The 14,346-nt window shown below is 54.1% G+C and overlaps 1 protein-coding gene across 1 annotated transcript; it reads left to right on the top strand.

Annotated features, from left to right (window-relative positions):
* The first annotated feature begins 5,398 nt into the window (after positions 1-5,398).
* Positions 5,399-13,760, top strand: FGF8 (fibroblast growth factor 8). The gene is made up of 6 exons (XM_053983961.1): positions 5,399-5,417; positions 5,678-5,818; positions 5,903-5,939; positions 8,029-8,176; positions 12,398-12,504; positions 13,423-13,760. Exons 2-6 carry the CDS (start codon positions 5,787-5,789, stop codon positions 13,708-13,710), a joined length of 612 nt encoding a protein of 203 aa, XP_053839936.1. The 5' UTR covers positions 5,399-5,417; positions 5,678-5,786; the 3' UTR covers positions 13,711-13,760.
* Positions 13,761-14,346: the final 586 nt, after the last annotated feature.

The raw sequence follows: 14,346 nt of genomic DNA, 5'->3' as shown, positions 1-14,346 counted from the left end.
TCACCCCATGTGCTTTGTGGGTATGCCAGAGATGAGAATAGCACTGGCCTCAACAGACCCAAATGCAGGGGATGCTTAACACCATTGGAAAATCTGTGTGAGCATCCATGGACTGTCCTGGATGACAGGATGATCCCCTGCTCTGCCTGGGAGCCAGGAGTGAAGCTGCCACATGCTGAGCCCCCTGGCAGCCCTGCTGCAGTGAGTGGTGAGCTCTCCTCCATATGGCCCAGCCTGGATGGAAAGCAGAGCCCAGCTTTGTGTTTGATCTGCAGGAGCATCGCTGCCTGGGAGCCAGCACGTGGCCACTGGAGGATGGTGAAGCCAATACTGACACCTGCAATTCCAGGAGCACAGTCTGAAATTATGGAAGCAAATGTTGTGTTTCTAGAAAGCTGCTGGATAGGAGGGACAGGAGGTGGTGAGGGGCAGAGGAGTCAGCCTGATTCCCTGAAACGAAGCCGTGAGAACTGGCTGCTGAAGAGTGACCAGAGAGGGTCACCTCATCCAGTCCAGTCCTGCACAGGGGGTCCAGGGGGCTGTGACCAGAACACAGGGGCAGTCTCCTGGCCTGGTGCTCCCACCACCCACAAAACATGCCTCAGTCTTGCTGCTAGTAATTGAATAGAGAGAAGAATTAATTGTGAGTGGGCTGTGTCTCCCCTCCCCGCTCCTCGTTTGCCCTGGGGCTGCCTTGGTGCTGTGGGTAGTGAAGACAAGGTCATTCCCATGTAACACATCCCAATGGGGTTTTGCCAAGTTCCTTCCCTTTGGGGGGGGGGGCAGGTTAATGGTGAGCAGTGGGATTGCCCCAGGCTGCTCCGTGCTGCTCAGCCATGGAGGAGCTGCTGTTGCCTCTGAAACGCCCCATTAAAGCCACAGTGAAGGATCAGCAGGCAGGGCTGGGGGCACTGGGCCACGGGGCTGGGAAGGGTGAGGGTGGAGTGGGCTAGTATCCCTCTTGATTTGCTGGGAAACCTCCATGTCTTTATTTTGGGGTGGGAAAAGTTGGTTTATGGCCAAACATCCTCCAGGCATGGCTGTAAAACATTACAGGATTCTGGGTTTTGTGCATTTTTGCTCTTCTTCATATGGTGTTGGAGCAGAGAGAGATGCTCAGGTATTGGGCAGTGTTTTCTGCACTTGTGTCCTCACCTTTGGGTGCCCCAGCCTTTGGCTAACCCTCAACCCCACTGCCTACATTGTCTGTCACCTCTCACAGTCCCCCAGGCAACTGCTCTGCAGACTGTCTGAGCCCTCTGCACCTGCAGAGAGGAGCTCTCCTCGCCCTCTGGCCGGCTCAGTGTTGCTGTGTGCTGCTGCAGGTACTGCTCTCCTCCATCACTCGGGATTAGCGCTGTGGCCCTGTCTATGTCCCTGCCTGGCAGGAGCAGGGAACTCTGCCTCTCTCTGTGAGTGACAGCAACGTCCTGATTGCTTCTCCACCTGATGGCTTCCCCTGACACTATCCACTGGTAGTTTCAGGGGAAAGAGGTATTCAAGGCAAAACTCCTGTGGGTGTTTTGCTGGCCTCCCCTCACTCCAAATTCCCCTAGACTCCTCTTATGATATGAGCTCCCAGTTTGCTAGGAGCCCTTGTCTCCATTCAGCCCAGTTTGGACTGCTTGCCCCTAAAGCTGTGGTTGGTGTTGTTTTTCTTCTCTGCCTTTCTGAAAGAAGCGATGCTAGTGGAGAGGTTTCAGGCTGATGCTCCTTGCTGGCTTTGACCTCTTGTGGGGAGCAGGAGTTGACACCACTGTTTGTCGTCCTGCACAAGGAAAGGGGTGTATGTGGACCATTTCTGGCTAAAACTGGGCTAGACAGGGATGATAAAGAAGCAGGCAGGAAGCTGGAGATGGAATCTGGCTCTGTCCTGCAGATGTGCTAAGGGAGATCCTGAATGAGAGAAGGGAATGTCCTGGGGTGGCCCTGGGTTGTGGGAGTGCCATGAGGGGCATGGGCCATGGGCATCATGAGGGGAATGGGAAGAGCTTTCTTTAGCACCTGCTGCACCCTCTCCAGTCTCTGCTGTACAGAGAGGCACAGACCCCTCCCAGAGTCTCACAGTCCCTCACCTACTGCTCCTTCCATCTCAAATCCTCTCCTGATATGCTTCCTGTCTTATCTCAGTCTAGGCTGCTCCAGGAGCTGCCTCCACACTCCCCAGCTGCCAGGGGGTTCTGTGTGGAGTGAAGGAGGTGGGCAAAGTTTGAGACCAAGCCTGGACCCCAGCCAGGCTGGGACTGATGCCTCTGTGTCCTGGTTCCTCTCTCAGCTCCTTCTTCTTGGTGTTGTAGCCCTGTAGCTGCACCTTGGTAACCTCAGCTTTGTGGGAAAGGGGATGGGAGGGCTGCAGCTCACATCTCTGCTGCTAATGCTTTATCTGCATCATTTAATGTCCCTGATGAACATGAGCTCTTCTCTGAAGGAAAACCCTTCTGTATCTGACCAGCCTAAACATGGTCCCAGTTCTGCAGACCAAGGCAATGGAGCAGTGGGACAGCAGGACAAAATCTGATGGGTCCATGCTAGTAAGCCTCTGCCAGGGGTCAGAGCCCAATGGCTGCTTGGTGTGCTGGGGGCACAGCAGGTCCCCAGGTCTTTCTGCCACAAGGGGCCTTCTTCCACCATCTCCATAGCACTTTGGCTTGAGGCCCACCTGGTCTCGGGAGCACAGGGCTGGAGTTTCTCTTCTCCCCAGGAGAGCCAGACAAGACATTTAGCCTCAGTGCCAGGGGATGGAGGGGACCCTCACCCTGTGGACCAGGGGGCTTATCTCAGATGGCCTGTGAAGGAGCTGACAGGCAGGCAGATTTCCCTTGTTCTGCCTGGCATGGGCGAGAGCCTATCCAAAACGGTTTTTTACTTAAAAACAAAAGGGGGTGGGGGTGTCACTCTTGATGCAAACACAGGTGGGCTGGGAAGCACCAAGGGAAGAAGCCAAATGCCTCTGTGCAGGCCCCCATCTTCCCTGCAAGGAGCAGATTGTGGCCATGATCCAAGGCAGCAGCAGAGGTGAGCGAGCCCAGCAGCTGTGATGCTGCCTGTCCCTGGCTGCTGTCACCGACCTGCTCATTCCTTTTCCCTTCCCAAAGGTGGGGTAGGATGGCGGCTGTGGAGGCTGTGGCTGTAGGCCTGAGGATGGCTGACAGGAGCATCGTCTGTCATCCCCTGTCAGGCAAAGTGTGGCCACCCCTGTGTGATCCCACACTGGCTTGATTTTACAGCCATGACTGGCACTTGAGCCTGTTTGCTGAGGGCAGGGGGCACACGGGACTGTCAGCTTGCAGCTGCCTCTGACCCCGTACAGGACACCGTAAATCTCCCAATTTAAGGCAGTCTGGGCTGTTCTGGAAATGGTGCTATTGAGTAGACTGTGGTGTGCACGGTAACATGTGCCTGCCTGACCCCGTGCCCACCAGGGGTAAAGTAGAGGTGGCCACTGGTGAAGGAGAGCAGCATCTGGGAAATAGACTGAATTCCTTGATTTTTTTAATATATAAACAGGTATGGATTGTCTGAATTTAGAGCATCAGGAGTGTCTAGTTTTTCCTGCTCTGATTTTGCCTGGTTTTCCTTAGGCAGTACAGAGAAGTGAATAGGAGGAACCACCTCACCTGTGCTGTGGTACATCAGCTGTTCACACAGCTCAACCTGGAGGGTTTTTCTCCTGACCATGTGCTGTACTGATGAACTGAGTGTGTGAATGTGTCGTGCCCTTGGAAACCAGCTCCTGCTTCTGCCGAGCATCTTCAGTGCCTATCCTGCCTGTTCCTGTGGTCCTCCTAAGTGCTTCCAGTTAAATGAAGGCTTGGCCCAAGACTTGTTCCTACACATTGGAAACCCCCTTAGAAACATCTTTTTGCACCAAAAAAATAAAGGGAAGGAAAATGAACAATGAACCAAATTTTGGGGTAATTTTGGCCAGCACAAGGCAGTTGCTCATCCTGTGCTGTACTGGGTTTGTTAATACTGATGCAGAGACTGTTTTCTCCTTGGGCCCTGTGGGGTCAGTGTGATGGGGCAGTGCCTGGGCAGTGCTCAGGCTCCCGTGCCTGCCTGCAGCACCCCTTAGCAGTGAAGGATGCTGAGCAAGATCAGGTGAGAACCTTGGGAGATCCATCCCCAGAAGTGACAGTAGGCAGAGTTTTGGGGTGACACATTGTGTGCTGGGGAGAGGTGTTGGTGCACTTGTGTCTAGGGCTGTTGGGTGCCTGGGCAATGGGGAAGTGCACAGGCTGGGTGCCGGTGTGCATGTGAGGGAGAGACCTGTCCTGTGGCTGCAGCTGCTGTGGTTGTGTGTGAAGCAGAGGGTTGTGTTTTGCGGGTAGGGGTAAGCAAAGCAAAGCATGAATAGCTGTGCTGGGGGGTGCAGAGTGTGTGAGGGGTGCAAGTGAGAAGGAGGGGACCTCATGGGAAAGGCTGCACGTATGTGCCAGCTGTGTGCGTGTGTGTGAAAGGGACTGTGTGCAGCCTGTGTGTGAGGGATGCCTGCATGGATGTGCGTGTGCAGGAGGGCTGCACAGGCGTGTGTGTGTGCGCGGGCGGGCCATGCACGCGTGTGTGAGTGTGGGTGTGCTTGTGCGGCGGGGCAGCCGCCGCGCTGTCACTCAGGGGCGGCTGACAGGAGCTGCCTCTCCAGCGGCGGCAGATAGCGCTGATTGCTGATTCGAGGAAGCAAAATAGCAATTGTAATTATGGGCTCTGATAAGATAAAGGAGGGCGCGGGGAGCGCGGGGACCGGCAGCGGGGCACGGCCGGCAAATTAGCAGCTGTCACTCAGCGCCGAGCAGGCGGCGCCGGCCCCGGCCCCGGCCAGGTACCGGCCCCGGGGGCCGCCCGCCGCAACCCCGCCGCAGCCCCCGCCCCGGTGCGCAACAGGTGGCGGGGCCGGGAGGGCCGGGGCTCGCCGGAACAATGCAGCCCTCGGCGGCCCTGCCCGGGCTGCGGGGCTGAGCCCCGTCCCGCCGCCGCCCGGCCCCATGGCCCCGCAGCGCCGGCCCTGAGGGCGCCCGCCCGCTCTGCAAGGTAAGCGCCCGGCGGGGATGCTCGCGAAGAAATCGGGGGTGTCCCGCTCCCCACCCACGGTTGCGGAATTTGCTCAGCCTCACTCCTTCTCGAAACTCCGGCCCCCTCCATCCCCCTCCTCCGGTAATCCTTTTAATGTCTGGCACGTCCCGGGAGGGCTCGCCCGCCCGCTCCCAATCCACAACGCGCCCGCGGAGCGGCGAACCCCCAGCGGGGGGAACCGCGTCCCCGACCCACCCTCCGAGCCCTTAAACCCTGTTTTACGGATGGGGAAACTGAGGCAAGGGGTGGGGAGGGAGTCCCGCCGACAACTGGCCGCGGAGCCCGGCCCTTAGTGGCAGCCCCAAGCCCCGGCGACACCTGGCCCGCTGCTCGCTTCGCTTCGGCAGGTACCGCCGGGACCGGGAGGGAAGCCGGGGTCCCGCCGGGCTTCCCCCGTGGCGGCTGCCGCCCCTCGGCCGCGCCCGCCCCCGCCGTCGGGGTTGCGGGTCGGCTTCGCCTCCCGCGGAGGCAGCGGGGCCGCGGAGCGGGGCGGGGGGCTCCCCGCGGCAGGGGCCGCCGGCCGAGCGCCCTGGGGACCGGTCGGGCGGTGGAGCCGCCGGGCCTTTCCCCTCTGTAGCCGCTTGTGCCCTCCTTTCTTTGGGGCGAGGACGTGCCGGCAGGGCGAGAGGAACCGAGGAGCTGAGACAGCGCCGCGCCCCCCGGGCGCTCCGCACCGCCGCCGGGCCCCGGGCCCCCGGCCCCGCATCGGCGCCGCGATGGACCCCTGCTCTTCGCTCTTCAGCTACGTGTGAGTACCGGCAGCCACAGCCCTCCCGCCCCGCGCCCGCAGCCCCCCCGGCTCACACCTCTCTCCCGCTTTTCCCCCTCCCAGGTTAATGCACTTGTTCGTCCTCTGCCTGCAAGCCCAGGTAAGTGCCCGCTGGGCTGCCCGGCTTTGTTCGCCCCGCGGGGATGGGGGGTGCCCCGCCGCCGCCGAGCGGCTAGGCAGGGAGGGAGACAGGGAAAGCGGAGCGGTTTAAAACCCAGGAGACAAAAGTTGCCTGGTTGTAAAAAGCCGGTAGCCGAGGACAGGACGCAAAATAAGGTGCGGGGGACTACGGCTGTGAAGCAGAGAGTACCGGGATTTCAAGGAAATATGCAGGGTTATCTTAAAGCAGCTTTAATTCCCGTCTCCCCGACCCCTAATTACACTGTGGGTACTCCCATCCCACTGCTCCGTATTTTTCCCCCCTGTATTACTTCATCGAAAAAACTAAAGTAGAATTTAAAAAAGGAAAAGAAACCCTGCAAAAACCTTAGTAAAAAGCGCAGGTTTTGATTCAGCTTAGAAGTGTCAGACTTTAGCATCGCTGGTTTGTATCGGCAGAGACAGAAGTGACATGAATAGATTAAACATCCCGGGCAGAGCTTGTGCAACACCCGCATACCAGCAGGCACGCGTCGCTGGGAGTGGTGCACCTCCAAACCAGGGTGAAGCCCCCCCTTCCCCCTGAGGTTACAGGTGCAGAAGCTTTGTTTAAAATGCCCTTTAAGCTACTTTTAAAAATTGTTATTTTCCTGGAAGCTTGCAGGGGAGAAAAAAATTGAGTTTCCAGCTGAAAAGTGAAGGGAACGGAGCACTGGGATTGTGCAGTTGTATAAAAACATAGCTGTAATATTTTGGAGTATGAGATGGAGACCAAATAGCAGCATGGCTAATGACCTCTCCTCCACATGGTACCCTCATCAGAGCTGGGGAGAGAATCCTGCTGCATTATCCAAAACCCTTCTATAGGAAACACACATGCACAGGCAGAAGCAGAGGGAGAGAGATGACATTGTCAAGTGGAGATATCTCTATAAAGCTGGCTTCGGGAGAGCAGCGGCTTTTGCTTTTATTGTGGTTTTCTGTTGTTGTTTAAGACAGAAGGAAATCTTCCCATTTGACGTGGGGGTGGTGGGGGGTAGCCCCAGCCTTCTGATGTTGAAAGGAGCGATCTCCTAACATTTGCTCAGAATACATCTTTATAAATGTCAGGGAGCAGCGAAACTTTCCAGACTTAAAAGAGGGATTTGAGACGAGGGGGGAAAAAGACTTATGTGCCAGCTCGTGAGCCTGGGCTGAGGGGGGAGCAGGTTTGGCCGCTCATGAAAATCATTTAAAGCCCAGGAGCAGCAGTGTCGGGTCTGAAGAGGATGGGCTCAGCTGCGGCTCTGGGACTAAAGGGCTTGGTGTGCTGGGGCTAGGGATGACCCCACCCCGTGCTGGCAGCAAACAGCTGACTGGGGATGAGAGCTATGTTTGCTCGGGTAGCATGTTGGTATCCTTGAGTGGTTATACCACTAAATAACTGCGCTAGGGCATGGTTTTCTTGTAATTCTTATGCCTCATAAATCTACCATCTCTGTGAACTTTGTGTTTGAAGAGCTTAATAAGTGGGGTACTTGGGAGCAAAGAGAGAGCCTGAGACCCAGAGGAGGACAGGCAGCTGTTGAAACTTGGGGTGTGTGCCTGGGGCAGTTGGAGCAGTAGTATGCTCCTGCAGAGGTTAGAGAGGTGTGGGATGAAAGCATCAGCCCCTTGAGAGGGCAACACAGTGCCATCCTGTATGTCCCACCTTGATCCCCTCCAACTTCCAGCCTTGATGCCCATCTCAAGGTACCCCAGTCCCAGTCAGGACCCACTGGGTCCTGGAGGGGCCTCTGGGGTCACCAAGCCCTGTTCTACTCCTGAGCTACCAGCATGTCTGCTTAGGGCATGTCTGGAGAGGGCACAGCTCTGTATAGGGCTCTGGTCACTGTGTCCCTGAGCTTAATGCTCCTTCTCCTGGAGAGACTTTGATGGCACAGGAGGCACCGCCGCGGTCCTGGCTCCTGGCCTCCCGTAAAGCCCAGCTGGAGGCCAGCGATCTCAGCTCAGCCCGCTTGCCCCGCTGAGGAGTAGAGATTATAATGGTGTGTTGTATATTTTTTAATTTCCTAAAGGTAACTGTTCAGTCCCCACCTAATTTTACACAGCATGTGAGGGAGCAGAGCCTGGTGACAGATCAGCTCAGCCGGCGGCTTGTCCGTACCTACCAGCTGTACAGCCGGACCAGCGGGAAACATGTGCAGATCTTGGACAACAAGAAAATCAATGCGATGGCAGAGGATGGGGATGTGCACGGTAAGGACACACGATGTGGGCAGGCGAGGGGGGAGCTGGGGAGGTGTTCGCAGCCCAGCGTGGCGATTGATGATTTCCGTCCTGTTTGTTAGCCAGAAATCGTTAAAATCGTTCGGCTTGTGGGGGCTTGTAAAAGGAGAACATAGGGGTCAGTAATCAGCAGCTGTGTAATTCAAGGTGAGGGCAGGTTCCCTGTGCCAAGGGAGGGGACCAGTTCTTGAAGGATAGGCTCTGCTTCTTTCCTTTTAATTCTTGGTTTGCACCTGACTCAGAGGGCTTGGGTGTGCGGCATCCTGAGCATCATCAGACATTTCATCCCGGGTCTTTGCAGGGATGGGAATCCCTGAGACTTTCTTTTGAAACAGAAATGAAAAGTAAATTTGAAAAAGAGGCAGGGAGGAGAAAGGGAATGACTGCTTTGGAAGCCTTCCCTGATCTAGGACTGTCTAAAGTGGCATTTTCCTGTCCCATCCCTTCCTTCTCAAAACAAATCACAAGCAAAGGGTCAGCGAGACAGTCAGCTGCAGGCAAAGATGCTGCGGTGTCTCCAGAGACAAAGCAGGGACTCTGCAAGCGTGAGAGCCTGCACTCTGCCATGGCCTCTCTGCATCACCCTGGCACCCTTTCCCCAAAACCTCCACCCGCTCTGGGGCAAGGGGACCGGTCCCTCTGCTGGGGACTCTCGAAGCCCAAATACTTTGATCGTGTGAGCTACTGACGTGTGGGGATGGTCAAATGCAGCGCAGGGCTCAGCGGGGCCAGCGAGCCCCGGCACCGCCACGGGGCCGGCTGCGGGAGGCCCGATCCTGCACCCAGGGAAGTGCCTGTGTTCCTGTGTGTTGCACATAGGTATCACAACTGTTTGTCTTTGGTATTAGCTGCAATTTCCCTTTCTTCCTTGGGTAGATTAGTAGAAACAATTTTTTTCTTTACCTTTCTGGTTTTTGGGAGCTATTTCTTCATTTTGCTTTGGCTGAAAATTTCACGCTGGATATTATCAGTACAAGCACAGTACAGGTTCCATGTGATGTTCCATACATCCAGAATTAATCTTGCAAATGAATTATTCCCATCCTGGAGCAGCTCTAACTTGAAAGGGCAGTAGCTAATTTCTGAAGCAAAAAAAAAAAAAAAAAGAAAATCTGATCTTGTTTTAGACCTCTAACGCCTGGATTTTAAAAAACTGTTATTGCATATTTAAATAACAACCAGGTTTAAATACGGCCAGAAGGAGGGGACTGGTGGTGGCTTGAAAAACTCTATTAAAATGTAATAAAAAAAGGTTAAGGAGGAAAATGAAGACTGATCTAAACCAGAAAGAGAACAAGCAGTTTTTCAGATGTAAAGTTTTAAAAGAGTTGCAAGTCTGTAAATGTTAAAATAGAGGTTCAGGATTGTTCTGTATGAATCTCTAGGGAGGCCCCCATGTCTGGAAGAACTATTAAAACGCTTCTTACTTTCACCTTTTTTAACATTTCCTGAATACTTTCTCCTCTTCGCAGTCCAGTTGGGGGATCAAGTGTGTCTCGCTGCATTTTTTCAGCATTTACGTAGCCACTTTCCCTTCAAAGTTTGAGCATGAAACATAATTTTACTGGGATAAATCTGTCACTTAAATGAAAGAATAGAGTTGAAAACGTTAAGCCTCCCCCCCTCCCCAAAAGAGGAAGGGGAAAAAAAAAAAGGAATCCCCCAAATGTTATTTAGAAATCCACTTTTGTAGCAAAGATTCCCCCCTCCCCAAGCCCTTCTTTCTGCTTTTTTTTTTTTTTTTTTTTAAGTCTCATTTTTGGGGGTGGGCGTGTAAAAGGGGTTGATTTATTTTTGCAGATGACCCCTTTCCCCACGCTGACATTTTTACAGCCGACTTAACATCGAGTCTGGTGTTTTCAGTTATTTGTCTTAATTGTCAATATTTGATTGACTTTTTTTAATTCTAAGGGAAGGCGGGCGGCTGGTGCAGCCCAGCTTGTCCCTCCCAAGCTGTGCCTGCCACCAAGAAAACCACTGCCAGCTGCAGCTTGGACTCGACCCCATGAGTGGCTGGAGACACCAGCACAGCTCTCTGCCCTCTTGCTGGCTTTTGTCTGTGCCCAGGGTTTTCTGTGGTTTGGGGCTGGAGTTTGCAGGGTTTGTGAGCTGCCTGCAAGGGTCTAGGGGTGCAAGTCCCCGGGGCCAGGTTGTCTTCATCCTCTGTGGATAAGAGGTCTGGAGTGACACATGGGCTGGACTCGTGCAGGGCAGCAAACCTGTCTGGTGGCTGTAAATCACATCTGCCCTTTGGGAAAAAAAAAAAAAAAAAAGAAAAGTCCAAAAGAGAAGCAATGTGCATCTTTAAAGCAGGGTTTTGTGCTCACTGAGGCCAAGGCCTCCCCACTCCCTCCCTCTTTCCCTCTTCATGCCTCCCTTCCTCCCTCCCTCCCTCCCAGCTCTTTCTATCTCTCAGAGAGAAAAATCAATTCTCCTCAAACCTTTTACTGCCTCCAAGATCAATTCCACCCCTTTCCCCAATATAGATAAATAGGGGGTCACTGTCTCAGTGCTTTGTTTGCAGAGTGCCATCACTCCCATGGGTGGTTTTGGGGATGCTAGGTGCTTGTCAGGCTCTGGGCATTGATCAGCACAGCCTGGAGTTCGCTCTTCCCAAGTTTCTTGTCTCTGAGTTCAATCTGTGCCTGCCTAGGAGCAGGGGGATGTGAGTGCATGGTAGCCTGGGGACAAGAGGTGCTGCAGGGTGATATTGACAGGAGGGGGTGCCTGCATGCACATCAAGCTTGGCCTAACAGCACCAAATCAGTCGGCCCCAGCAAATTTGGGGATGACTTTTCCATTGGTCAGCTGCCAGTACTGCCTCCTTGCTGTCCCACCCTTGGCAGTAGCATCCATCATAAGAGGGATGCAGGGTCGAGGCACTGCAGAGACAGAAAGGCCATTTGCCCCTAGCCCAGAGTGTAATTTAGGCTCAGTTTAACTTGTGTGTGCACCTACCTTCTGCTGTTCAAAGAAACCTTCTGCAGAGCCTCTCACTCCAGAGCCACATTACTGCCCTCGCTGGGGCTCGCTGGAGGCTGAGCAACCTGGGGTAGAGATGTGCAAGCTGCATGGAGTGGGCTGCAGCCCTGAGAAACTGAGCAGCCCTTGTGCAGGAATCAGAGAGGATAAATAAGGCATCAATGAACTTAAACCCATAATAAGAGTGTAGGCTTGGAACTTTTGTGGCCTGTCCTCTAAATGCCTGGTTGGATAGCCCTTACAGTACTATGGGCTGATGCTGGACAAGAGCTGATGGGACAGTCACAGCTGGCTTTTTAGCGTTGTGGGGAATTCTTTGGTGCTTGGCATAGCACAGACCTTTTGAGGTGCAAACAGGTAGCCACCATTCCCATCGGGGCTTGCTCTGGGGACAGCAGCTGCAGGAGCGGGAAGAAGGATGTCCTGTCCCCATCCTCCCCCTTCCCTGGGAATGGATGGGCTTTGGGGCTTGGGTTCCCAGGGTGAAAGCAGGGAGGGAAGGTGACAGGTCTATTTATAGGCGGCCCATCGACCCAGCAATTTGCATAGCTCCTTCGGAAGTCGATCGATGCCTCCATTAAAAAACTGAGACCAAATCAATACGCCCTCTCGACTCGTGCAAAGGTGAAAGGCATTAAAAGGGTGGCTGTACCCTTCATGCCTCCCCTGCCAGCTGCAAAGTCACTGCTCCTCCTGCAGCCCTGGCCTGGCAGAGGGACACAGAGCAGTGTCCCCTGGGCTGGGGACAGCTGGCAGCACACTGTATGCTTCCAGAAGGTGCCTGTCTGGTTCTTGCCCACAGGCACACCCAGACTTGCCTCAGTTTGCAGGGCAGCTGCCTTGTTCTCTGCCAACCAGTGTGTGCCCTGCTCACTGCCTGCCTCCATCTGAGACACCTCTGTGACACCTGAACCACTGAGCCCTGTGGAGCTGGGTAAAACAGAGCTACTCCCTGTCCAGCACAGCTTAAAGTGGCAAAGGGACATGTCCAAGGTCATGCAGGGACATGGGGGCAAGCTAAGGGGGAGGGGGACAGGCTTTATCTTAACCTCATGTGCTGATTTTAGGGCTCTCTGGTCCAGTTGCCAGAAATCACGTGCCTGCAGTGCCCAGCATCAGGGTGCATTGCTGGGGTCTCCATACCTGTGCCAGCCCTATCCCACATCCCCTCTGACCTCCCTCCCTCTCTCCCCCTGCTGCTCTCCACAGCCAAGCTCATCGTGGAGACAGACACCTTTGGGAGCCGCGTGCGTATCAAGGGGGCAGCCACAGGTTTCTACATCTGCATGAACAAGAAGGGGAAGCTGATTGGCAAGGTAGGGTGCAAGGGTACGGGCAGGGCAGGGAAGTGCCGGGACGTGAGCGGGGACTGCCAGGAGAGGAGCTCTGCCTTTTAGGGGCAGGGGAAAAAGCCATCCTGCAGCCTGAGAGGGAGCAAGAGAGGTGGGCGGGTGCCGTGTGGGGCACATTCCTTCTATCTCTCTGAACAAATAGGCGGATTGCTGGTCTATTCTCCACGATTACATGGTACAAGTGCCAGGAATGTTAAGATGCTCCATGGGGCTGGCCCCAAGGCCATACCCTACCACCCGCTGGTTTGTCATGCAGCTTCTGTGCCTTGATGCCCCTTCCCGTGGTGGGGGGGCTGGACATGCAAAATCCCTCCAGAACAGTGATTATCTGCAAGGATTTTCCACGGCAGCTGCTTCCTGGGGGCTGTGCGATGTGGGTCCCTCTCTAGTCCTGCTACTGCCCTTAATGGGGGGAGCTCAGTTCCTGGCTACCCCATGCTCTCCCCACCACCTGCATCTGTGGGCACCATCACCACTGACCTCATGTTGCTTCTCCTGCCACTCAGTGCTCCTTGACACCCCTCCTATATTAAAGACCCCAGGGGGACAGGATGGGTGGGTGAGTTGGGATGGTGAGTTTGCTTATGGTTACATCCAGGCACAGATGGAGGCAAAAGTTCACTTATGATGTGGTGGAAGTTAAGGCTGGGACCAGCTGGACTGGTACATAAGCAGCAATGAGCAGTGTTTGTGTCACAATGCCTTCTCCCTGCAGCTTGTTAAGGAAAAGCACATTTTGGGCAATTCTGACTTTGGAGCCTTTGGTTGCCCACAAGCTGTGCAACCCTGCTGCCACAGCAGTCAGTGCGGGGTGGGGCAGTGAGAAGCAGCCCTCTGAGAAAGTGTCCTTTGCTTGAATCTCTGCTCCTGTCCCCTTCCCAGAGCAACGGCAAAGGCAAGGACTGTGTCTTCACGGAGATCGTGCTGGAGAACAACTACACGGCGCTGCAGAACGCCAAGTACGAGGGCTGGTACATGGCCTTCACCCGCAAGGGCCGCCCGCGCAAGGGCTCCAAGACCCGGCAGCACCAGCGGGAGGTGCATTTCATGAAGAGGCTTCCCAAGGGCCACCAGACCACCGAGCCCCACAGACGCTTTGAGTTCCTCAACTACCCCTTCAACCGGAGAAGTAAAAGGACTAGAAACTCCAGCTCCAGAGCGGGCCCTTGATGTGCCTGCCCCTGCCTCCTCTGCCTGCATCTCTCCTGGAGGATGCTGCTCTGAGCTTGGTGGACTATATGTAGAGACTTTCCCATATGGGTATTAAAGAAAACAAAAAAAAAACAAAAAAAAAAAAAAAAAAAGAGAAGGGAGGGGGGAGGATAAAAAAAAAAATTACCTGCTCTAGTTGTTGGTACTTTTTGGGGGGGTGTTTGGTTTTTACAAAAAAAAAAAAAAAAAAAAAAAGGAAAAAAATAGGAAAAAAATGAGAGAGGCTCTATTTTTGTACTCCAGCTTTAAAAGTAATGAAACATTCAAAGACTGGTGAAGGGAGAAGAGGCCTTCACTTAGAAATGTTCTAGTCTGTTTGGGGTTGCGCTTTATTTTGTAATATTTTTTTTTTTGTAGCTCTAGGTGGAAGGGAGTTAAAAATCATGTTTAAAACAAACAAACAAAAAAACAATAGAAATCCAAATCTGGAAGCAATGTGCTACTTAAATGAACTGAACTAATGCTATGCTTGCTGGAGAAGATGGAGAAACTGGAAAACAGCTAAGAGGAGAGGATTTATTTTGGAGGTGGTTGGAGGCCTCCTAGGTGGTTTTTGCAGCCTGGGTGATGTGGGGACACTACCAATGGGGCTGA

The sequence above is a fragment of the Vidua macroura genome, chromosome 8 (assembly GCF_024509145.1).
Source record: "Vidua macroura isolate BioBank_ID:100142 chromosome 8, ASM2450914v1, whole genome shotgun sequence".
NCBI classification, from domain to species: Eukaryota; Metazoa; Chordata; class Aves; order Passeriformes; family Viduidae; genus Vidua; species Vidua macroura.
This window is presented reverse-complemented; position numbering and strand designations above follow the sequence as displayed.

Coding starts and splice junctions, on each gene's coding strand:
- FGF8 (XM_053983961.1), top strand. CDS start 5,787: ATGGACCCCTGCTCTTCGCTCTTCAGCTACGT. Junction 5,819..5,902: donor TCTTCGCTCTTCAGCTACGT/GTGAGTACCGGC, acceptor TCCCCCTCCCAG/GTTAATGCACTTGTTCGTCC. Junction 12,505..13,422: donor AGGGGAAGCTGATTGGCAAG/GTAGGGTGCAAG, acceptor TCCCCTTCCCAG/AGCAACGGCAAAGGCAAGGA.